This window comes from Schistocerca cancellata, chromosome 4 (assembly GCF_023864275.1).
Source record: "Schistocerca cancellata isolate TAMUIC-IGC-003103 chromosome 4, iqSchCanc2.1, whole genome shotgun sequence".
In the NCBI taxonomy this organism is placed as follows: domain Eukaryota; kingdom Metazoa; phylum Arthropoda; class Insecta; order Orthoptera; family Acrididae; genus Schistocerca; species Schistocerca cancellata.
This window is the reverse complement of record NC_064629.1, coordinates 587114835-587125335: the sequence shown is the minus strand read 5'-3', so window position 1 is coordinate 587125335 and position 10501 is coordinate 587114835. Positions and strand designations below refer to the sequence as shown.

Sequence of the window (10501 nt, the reverse complement as noted above, 5' to 3'; positions counted from 1 at the left end):
TTAATTACTAAAGATGAAAACATAAGGTTCCAAGACAAATCCACACAAAAGTCCAAATCCTTCATCTCGGAAGAAGAGAGGAGAAGAAGATCAGAAAGAATGAAGAAATACTGGGCCCTAAGAAAGGAACAACGCACAAAGAAATGATTGATCCAGCGTAACCCAAAGAGGGTGAAACGAAAGAAGAAGAAGATGGTAAAACTTTTTCATGAGCCAAATCTTGATAATTTTCTGCAAATGTTGTTTCTGAGTTCGTATCTAAACCTGATAGATTAACAAATTTCGTATCGTGTTGAATATTTTCAGATAGTGTAGGAAAACTGGAACTTAAATTTTTGAATATTTTGTAATATTTTTCTTTAACATGTTGTTTTACATCATCTCGAGGATGTTTATATTCTAAAACACAGCACCTTGATTTGCATAAAACCAAGGATTATATATTCACCAAATATATTAATATTGTAATATATAAATTTGTTATTTGTTAGATCTGAAACCTACTGGATTTATGTTTAATAACATTTATTTAAAAAATTCTAAAAATTTTTTCTTTATAAATCAAAGTGAAAATAAGATGATTTGTCCATTGTGCAAACAAGGAAAAGAAATTCATAACGATATAAAAATCACAAACAAGTATACACATTTAAAAATGGGATGTTTTGATTTTATAAAAAAGAAACAAAAGAAATATAGAGAAAATGGAAATGAACAGATAAAAGAATTAATAAGAAGTGGAATAAAAAAACATTTACTTGTAAAAACTGTAAAAATTGAATTAAAATTTTTTCTCAATATATCCATAGCTGTTTCTATAATCAAAGACAAAAAGAAAGGAATTACCAAAAAGCTTTATGTTTTGTGGGAAATTGGTTTGTAAAGTATATCTGAAAAAAGTTTACTATATAATGAAAAATATTAAAAATTGAAAAATTGTGTATTTCATTAAGTGTTTTCATTAATTTTCTATGGGAATGTTTAATTCACATTACAAATCATAGTTATCATATCTTACTTTATTTGAGTTTAATTTATAATAACCATATGGTAATGTATTAATTTCATCTTGTAATATAATATGTTTAGTATCATCAGAATTTCAAACAATTTTATTACATTCAACTGTACACAATTCATGTTGAAATTATTTAAATTATTTCATTTTTCTATATTGTGTTGTTATCTGTTCAGTTTTTATAATGATCAAAACTAATTTCACTTTTCTCTATTCTAGCACCAACTTTATAAGCATACATTTTCGACCTTTAAGTATTGTGCTGTAGCATCTTTTTTTCCACAGTTCTCATCTTTCATTTCTCCTAAACCTTTCTTGTTTAATTGTGCAACTCCAGAAATATTACCTTTTGAATAAGCACTTGTATCAAATTCGTTTATCATTGATTTCATATTTTTATAAAAATCTACAGTTCTTATATCATAATTAAACGAATCTGTGTCCATTTAATATAAATCAATTACTTCATCATATTTTCGTTTCTTAACATTGTAATGGTAATGATACATTTTATTTACAAAGTATCTAGAATACTCATTCTAATAACAATTGGTTTATTGAATTTTACAATTGTTTTTTCATAGAAACTGCAAATATATTTTCTACAATTACTGTAGTATATTCATAATTCGGTGTTGAATGATATTTTTAAATTATTTCGATCTGTTATGGTTTTAATACTCGATTCCTATATTTTCCATCGTTTTTCCAAATTCTGAATTATTCATTAACTTTACAGAAATCTTATTCAATTTTGTTAGCTGCATTTTTTCTTGTTTCTGTATTAAAACGAATATATCTTTTCAGCCAAACAAATGATAAGGTTCTATGAATTTTCGTTACTTTTAAACCATTATTTAAACTTTGATTGGGATTTCTATAACATACAAAATATTTTTCTTTATTATTTATTATTGTTAATAGTTAATTCTTCCTTCTGGTGCTATAGGTAATTCTTTATGTAAATCATGTAATTTGTGGATATTCTAAATCACCTTCTAATATGTAGCCATATTTATTTTCATCTGGTATTTTAAGAACTTTTCCAGAATTAAAGCATTTTGTTTCTAACCAACTAAAATCTTTAAATAGTAAAAATTGAGGCATTTGCCAAACATATAAATTAGTTGCCTCTAAATATGAAATATATTTTGATTGTTCTTCTGGCTCAAAATTTTACCTACATTTATTATTTGGTTTAGGAAATCTTTTAATATTTTGAGAAATTCCAGTCAAATTATATTTTTAAGAAATAAAATCATATAATAGTTGTCTAGTACATGTTATTCAAATGTTGTTATTTTTAACATAGACTCCTAACAATAAACTAGGATCTGTAAAATACCAATATGGATGGAGTTTACAAGATTTAATACATGTATTTTTAAAATTTTCGAAAATATCTGCTAAAATTAAAGTGTCAGGTATATTATGTAATCTTGTATATTCATCTAAATTTTTAATATCGAATTATTTCGAAACTGTTTTTACACTATTATAAGTAGTGGATTGATGCAATCCACTGGTAGATGGACAAAAGTATTGGTGTTACTTAAGTTTGATTTTAGAGGATGATCGATCTTTCTCATTCAATAAAGAGGTTAGGAGACATTTCATAGACTAATTTTTATTTTCCATTTTTGTTCTGAAGTAGTTTTTGTTCTGTAGTAGTTTTCCCACAGAATGTTAAAGTGTAAACAGTGCATTAGCTGATTGTGCAGTTCCATTCTCCAATAATCCATGTGGTAATTTATGAAGCATAATTTTCAGATATCTTAGTGAGTTGGCCTTTGTGTTCATTAAGGTATCATTTGACCGTAAAGTTCACCATGTGTTCATATGTTGGTTGCTAGAGTAAAGGTGTGCTGTTTAATTGAAAAATTATGATGTGTAGAGTCACACAAATACCATACAGGAATTGCAGTCCTCATAATGCTTCATTTCGTCAAGGAAGGAGTACCAAATACAGTTGAGAAGCAGCCACTCGGTTCTGGGTTATTATTCACCAGAAAACCATATGTGCTATCAGTGGACATTAAGGTTAACCTTTGGCATGTGTCAAATGCGAAATGAGGTGTACAGGTTACCGGGGGTATTCACGGAATTACACGAGGAAGTGTGGAAAGTGAATGTTTCTGATGAAATATAAATCGAGTATCACGAGCTAAGACTTTCGTATAAGAAATCGAATCGATACCACAACTAAACCAGTTGACCAAAACAATACCACAAGTGTCAATCAGGAAGAAAAGAGGATAGCTGGATGCAGAAGTTGCTGAAAACCATATCTGGCACTGCAGACAGTGAAGATTTACAAAAATTTTATAAAACAATAGAACAAACACGGAAAATAGAGGATACCACTAGCACTGCATATGGATGAGATACTAAACAGTTGAAATACATGATGCAGAAAGTGCTTCATAGCATGAGAATTGGTGCAGCATACAAAAGGCAATGTGGAGACGATGAATAACAACTTGGAAAGAATTCAACCTTGGTGAAGTGCATTGGATGGGAGAATGACCATAGTTAACCTGTTGTATGCACTAGGGGATAGCCTCAATGATGCAAGGATAGAAGCAGCAACACTGGAAGAAGCAGTTATCATGCAATGCACAGACGCCTGAGATCCACACTGTTGCCTCCAACATAATTCCTAGTAGGATTCCAAAAGGCACAAACGAAATTCCCCACAAAACTCCAACATATAGAAAGTCAAACAAAGAGAAGCCTAACCTTATTCTACCACATAGCAACCACTGAAGTTAATGGTCTGCCAAGTCTTGTGACATGTAAAGCAGTGATGTATGCAGATGATAGCGCTACCCCCACATCTCAAACAGATGGAAAGGTCAAAATACAAATGAATAACCTCCTGATGAAAGAGGCAGGTCAGTGGTTCAAGGATAATAGATGAAAACTATGTTATGACCAAACAAAACACTTACTTTTCTCTCTCAGGATTCTTGATACTGACTTGCATAATCTCATGGAAGAGTCAGTTCAGGCATCCATCTCGACAATAAGTTATGTATGTAGATGATACCGCTATCCCCACATTTCAAACAGATGGAAAGGTCACTATACAAATGAATAACCTCCTGATGAAAGAGGCAGGTCTGTGGTTCAAGGATAATAGATGAAAACTAAGTTATAACCAAACAGAACACTTACTTTTCTCTCTCAGGATTCTTGATACTGACTTGCATAATCTCATGGAAGTGTCAGTTCAGGCATCCATCTAGACAATAAGTTATGCAGAATATCCAGACAGAAATGATTTGCAATAAACTATCTAAAGTAGTGTACACGATAAGAAAATGAAAAAGCTGTGTCAATCAAGACTGCCTCCTGATGGCCTATTTTGCATTTTTCCATGCTCTATTGAGTTTTGGGCTAATACTCTGGGGAAACCTTGTTGGCACTAAGAATGCCTTCCTCTGGCAGATGAAAGTAATCACATGCAGTTTTGCTCTGCAAAACACAACCTCTTCAAAATAATATTTCACGAAATAAAAATACTTACTGTTCCCAGATTATACTACTCCAAATTCTTGTCTATGTCCAAGAGAATGCACCGAGCGAGGTGACGCAGTCGTTAGCACACTGGACTCGCATTCAGGAGGACGACGGTTCAAACCCGTGTCCAGACATCCTGATTTAGGTTCTCTGTGATTTCCCTAAATCACTTCAGGTAAATGCTGGGATGGTTCCTTTAAAAGGGCATGGACAACTTCCAGCCCCATCTTTTTCCTAATCCTATGGGACCGATGACCTCGCTGTTTGGTCCCCTCCCACCCAAATCAACCAACCAACCATGAACAGAAACCTGATGAATTCCCCTCACTAGACTATCCAATTCTAAAAATAAGTTAGCACACATTTGTGTGGTGTTTCTGCAAAAGATACCAAAAAGTGTTAAGGGACTGCCACACAATAAATTTAAAATGGTGATGGAATCATGGATAAAAGAAGGGCCTTCTACAATGTTGAGAAACTCATGTGTACTAGTGTAAATTATTTAATAATTTAATTCTGATGTGAACTAAATGATCTGCAATATAAGCTTTTTAAACACAAGTATAAATTGACATTTATATAAATTCAGTATGTAACAATATATTATGTTGTAACATTATAGTCTGTATATAAATAACTTATACAAGACGACGTCTCATGCAAAAGCAATGTTGTCTTCAGACAAATAAGAGGATTTGATTTGACTCGGTAAGTACTTGTGGTATGGTAATATTCCAGTAGTGCGAATTATGCATGAATAAATTTAATTGGAATATTATTGATCACTGAAACGGCCCATAATTTTGCAAGTAATCGTTGGAGACCACCATAGAGTATGGAGACCACTCGTCTGAGAATTTCAAGCATTATGTTTGAGTGTTACATCTGTCGAAGCTGAGCTTTGGTGTCTATATGCCAGAACCAAAATCGTTAGGTAGACTGGTAGAGTATTGGAGGCTGTTGGTTGTTGGTGTAGTTGAACGTAACAGAAGATAGCGAAATGGATTCTGCTCAGGTAATTATTAATAGGAGTGCGTGCAGTTACTTATATCGTTGTTGTGTAGTCGATGGCATGGGTGTTTAACTCTGTCAGTACTTCTGTGTTCTCATGCTTATTCTGATTGTGGTCCGTAATGATTTTCCGCAAAAGGGGGGCGTGGTAGGCTGTGAACGGGATTTCGTCCAATACGCAGGATGTTAAATAGTAAGTTACCAAGACTTGTATTATGTTAATGGTGCATTGTTGTTCTATGTCATGGACTCCTCTATCTATTTGCATTGTATATGTGTGTGTATGCGATGTATAATGTCCTGATTGCCACCGTAAACATTTAATTAAATCCAACGTGGTGCTTGTTGAACAACAGTTGAAAAAGTGAATAGAGTTATTGGTAAAATCAGAATATTAACATGTATTTCAATAATGCTTTGATCCGACTGTTTGTTACCTTTTTGTGCACTCGAAATTGGCCTGTAATTGGCTTTCTATTCGCCATTAAATCTGAATTCACCACTGTTTTGATTGTTGTGGTCGTAGACTTGTTTATTTGAGCATACTCTTAGGAGAAATCAAACAGTAAGCGTCGGGAAAAAGTGCTTACAATTGTTGTAAAATAATGGTTTTATATACGAATTCAACGGTATAGTAAGGAAAAACTTACTGCACCATAATAGTTTGCTTCCAAGATATTATTCTGATGATTTTATCAACAAAGTATACTCTCTATTGTTCTGGAAAATCCCGCCTTCGGATATACATTCAATACAACAATCTGTGTTCCATAACAAGTCACGTTTTACTGGCTGAAAAAAACTGATTTTTCGCCCGTTAGTTTTATTTACGATGTAGGTGCATTATTTTGAAAATCGCAGGTACTTGCCTTTCATTAAGCTCTTATTGAGTTAGGTACTGTATGAGGAGTGACGTGTAGGCTCGAATTAGCCAATAAAAGTATATTAAGATGAGAAAGGTGACCATTGTTTTTGTGGTGCAATGACTTCAGTGTTGCATTCTGTGCATCAATCATTCTACTGTTAACTATAAGAAATTAGCTAACAAGGGCCACTGAATTCTGAAACAAAATATTTGATGGAGTTTGTGTATGATCAGCACAACATTGCACATATAGTAGGGACAGGTTTGTTGTACTTTAATCTGACTAGAAAGAACATTCTGGTTTCTTTAAAGAACTCAGTTATATTTGATTATGAAAATTAAATTAACATGCAAAATCTTCCAATTAAAGTGTCATAGGGTCATTCCATTTCAAATACACACACTTTTAACATTAATTTTAACTTGCTGTCTCAGATTTTGCTGAAACTTGACCCAAAGCAAGTCTACATATAGATTAAGAGAAAAACTTAAGTTTATTAAAATCTGTAAGTTGTCAGAAATCCACAAAAAAAAAAAAAAAAAAAAAAAAAAAAAAACAAGATACCCCAATAACGTAAAGTTGCTGCAGGAACTCTTCTAATTTAAACTGAAATGGTGGGATAGGTGTTACTTTGCAGCATCTTCCATGAGCTCTCCTGTGATAAACACAGTATGGGTTTGAGATGGATTTTTAAATTTTTATTTTCTCAAAACTTGCATCTTCAAATATTTTCAGAATATTGTATGTAATGCTTCACATTATTGTTAACCAAGTCTCTAAGTATGAAAATGGGACTGTCATTGCTTCACACTTTCATAAAATTTTGAAAATGCGCAATTCTTTAAATAACGTTTTTGTAAAATTCATAGATTCAAGTGGACATATACATAATTTAGCCTACCAGTAAATAAATTTACACTTTTTCATAAAATTATTTGTAATATGTTTAAAATGCCACTAGTGACTGTGATGAGTGATTATTTTATCAGAAGTACTAAAACTGGGTTTTTTAATACAATTGTAATTTGTAACTGTGATTAAGACTTGCATTACTATATGTAAAAAGAACAAACTGGGGTAGAATTCCAGTTGTTAACTCTAGCAGTCATAAATAGCTAACTGCTATTATTGTAGCTGTCTAAGCTCTGCTATGCCAGCTTAGAATAAAGTCACCTGTAACTGTGGAGTCTGGAGCTTTTCGGATTCAGTTGCGTTAAACCTGTCATCTTCATGCTGATTTAATGACAGTGGATGTGACTATTGTTGGTGATTAATGTGGTGACACAAGCTTTGTTACCGTTTTGTAATGTGTTGGTTAGCAAACAAAATTATCTAAGTCATTACTCATTGCTTCAGTATATTTTCTTAGCTTCTGTACAGAAACATACACAAATTTTACTTGTAGGTGGTATTAGACAGACATTAGACAGATATTGGACACTACAACGTTGCAATCATTTAAAAAATAAAAATAAAAAAAGAATCATTCAGTGAAAAGCATAAAGGCACTATGAAATGTGCGTGAATAGATGTGATTTGTTTCCTGATCTCATCCCAAAGATATCAAAAATTTGTGATAATTATAGGAAGCAGATTGGTTCATTGAAAAATATTAAAGAACATAATGATTGTAGTAAATCTTCATGTGATGATAATGAAACAAGTTCTGGAGACACAAAATACATCTCTTCAGGAATTAGGAGTGTCTCCTGCATGTAGTATAAAACTTTAGGTGAAGCATTATTCCACCAAAACATTGAAAACCATTGAGTTAGCATTTGAAAAACAGTATTTTGCTAATGCAGAGGATCCCTCAGAAAGTGAATGTGAGTCAATGGAACATTCTGTAACAGATAACCTGAAAGCTAGTTTTTGTTCATGTAGTAGGTAAAAGAAACTAATGCTACTAACTCGTTTGCCTGAGTCTTAGGATATTAGGAAGATAATGCATGAATCCAGTGCTCCCAACTACATGGTACGCTGGGGGAAAAAGCTTTTGAAGAGAAGAGGTATGTCAAAGTCCTGATCAAAAGCTGGGAAAGAATTTGTCACAAGAAGTTGTGCAAACAGTGCATAATTATTTTATGAGGATTATGAAATAAGTAGAGTAATACAAGGAAAGAAAGACTGCGTAACGGCCAATGGGGAAGACTGAGACAAAACAGTAATATCCAAAAGACACGTTTTGCGTCATTTAAAAGAAGCATATAAAAGTTTGAAAGCTAAATTTCCAGCTATGAAGATCGGGTTTTCTAAATTTGCAGAACTGTGTCCAAAACACTGCATTTTAGCTGGTCATAGCGGAATGCAGTCAATATTTGATTGCACCACACATCAAAATGTCAAACTTACAGCCGAGCTCGTCGCCTTGTATCAGGCCACGGAGTACATCTGGTGACACAGGCTTTTAAATTGTGTCCTCTGCTGAGACACTCTCAGCACCTTTCAAAGTTTCTGTGTGCTGTACACTGCCCATCCCTTAATGCAATGGGTCCAGGAAAACTATCACTTAATCTTGATGGATCCACAGTGATGTATATGTGGGTATCCTGGCCATGTTGGTCTGCTACAAACGAGGCTGCTGAAGCTGCTGCCAAGGCTGCAGTCCTCGTACCTCAGCCCACTAGTTCCTATATTCCCTCCAGTGATATGTGTTGTCTGTCAGGAGGTAGTGTCACTTTGGCATCGTCATTGGTCCTCCCTTCATGGGAATAAGCTCCAGATTTATTAAGCCTCTCCCAGCAGCTAGGACAACCTCTTGTCAGCTCTCCTGCTGGGAGGAGGTCATTTTAACTAGGTTGCATACAGGATACTGCCTGTTTAGCCGTCATCATTTGTTAAGTGGCGCTCCCCCACCATTTTGTGCACATTGTGTCCAAAGTTTAACTGTCCACCATTGCCTGACGGAATCCCCATTTTTTTAAACTGTTTATGTTCCCACTTGCAATGGCCTTGCCACAGTGGATACACCAGTTCCCATCAGATCACCGGAGTAAAGCACTGTCGGGTGTGGCTGGAACTTGAATGGGTGACCATCTGGGCCGCCATGTGATGTTGCCATTTTTTGGGGTGCACTCAGCCTCTTGATGCCAATTGAGGAGCTACTCGACTGAATAGTAACAGCTCTAGTCAAAGAAAACCATCTAACGACTGGTGGAGCGATGTGCTGGCCACACGCCCCTCCTATCCGCATCCTCAGCTGAAGATGACACAGCGGTCTGATGGTCCCGATGGGCCACTTGTGGCCTGATGACAGAGTGCTTGCTTGCTATGTTCCTGCTTGTGTTTGTCATCTGAGTTATCGGCAGTTTTAGTGAGCGACGCGTGGGTTGTCGACCACATTTTACTTTTTATCTATCATAGCAATATGGCGAATACCAATTAATTTTTAATCGTGGGCGTCCAATCCTCTATGGTGTATTTCAGACTTTAGCCCACATCCCTGTTTATAATTGTCTTCTCTTAAGGCAATTGGGACTGACATGTTGCCATTTCATAACTCCTCTTACTGTTCAATAGTTTTGACTTGGGCATGTATGACCCCAGGTGTTTTTGCGCCCTAAAACGAAACAAACAAAAATGTCAAAGTAAGCTTGGTATCTTGACCTATGGAGAATAGGCCTCTGCGCATCCCAGCATCATTCCAATGCATTATGGGAAACTGTAGTTCTTGTCCAGGAAGTGACTCAATAAAAAGAACACTACAAAGTGCATTTGATGATAATGTGGTTGAAAATATCACTTTTTGGTAGTGGGTTTCAGTAGACATGTGCAACTTAGAAATGATGTAGAAGACCTCATTGGTTTTAATTGAATTATTTTCTGGAAAACTGACTAGTGATCATGCAACAGTGCACCCCTTTGTTAGAGTATTACAAAGGAGAGAACAGAACAGAGCACATGAGTTATGTCATAATTTGTAACTGTCTAGAGCACAATACCATAGGAATCTACTGTTTTCGAAAAAAGCTATTTCAGTGATTAAAAGCGAAATTATTTTCAACATAGAGTACATTGAAATTGAGATATTCCTGGAAGAGCACTTCAGTCAGTTGTTTCCCAAAAAAGGTACATACATGCCGCA

At 34.5% G+C, this 10501-nt stretch overlaps 1 protein-coding gene across 9 annotated transcripts in view; it reads left to right on the top strand.

Moving 5' to 3' along the window:
* Window positions 1–5398: 5398 nt before the first annotated feature.
* LOC126184259 (synaptoporin-like) overlaps window positions 5399–10501 on the top strand; it is a 93660-nt gene continuing 88557 nt past the window's right edge. For 3 of the 9 annotated variants that reach the window (XM_049926629.1, XM_049926627.1, XM_049926626.1), the window contains exon 1: window positions 5429–5555. In XM_049926629.1, coding sequence (XP_049782586.1) covers window positions 5541–5555 — 15 coding nt within the window. In that variant the 5' untranslated portion in view covers window positions 5429–5540. Of the gene's footprint in view, window positions 5556–5690; window positions 5745–10501 lie in introns of all 9 variants that reach the window. The other 6 variants (XM_049926630.1, XM_049926631.1, XM_049926633.1 and 3 more) reach the window with 5 other exon arrangements.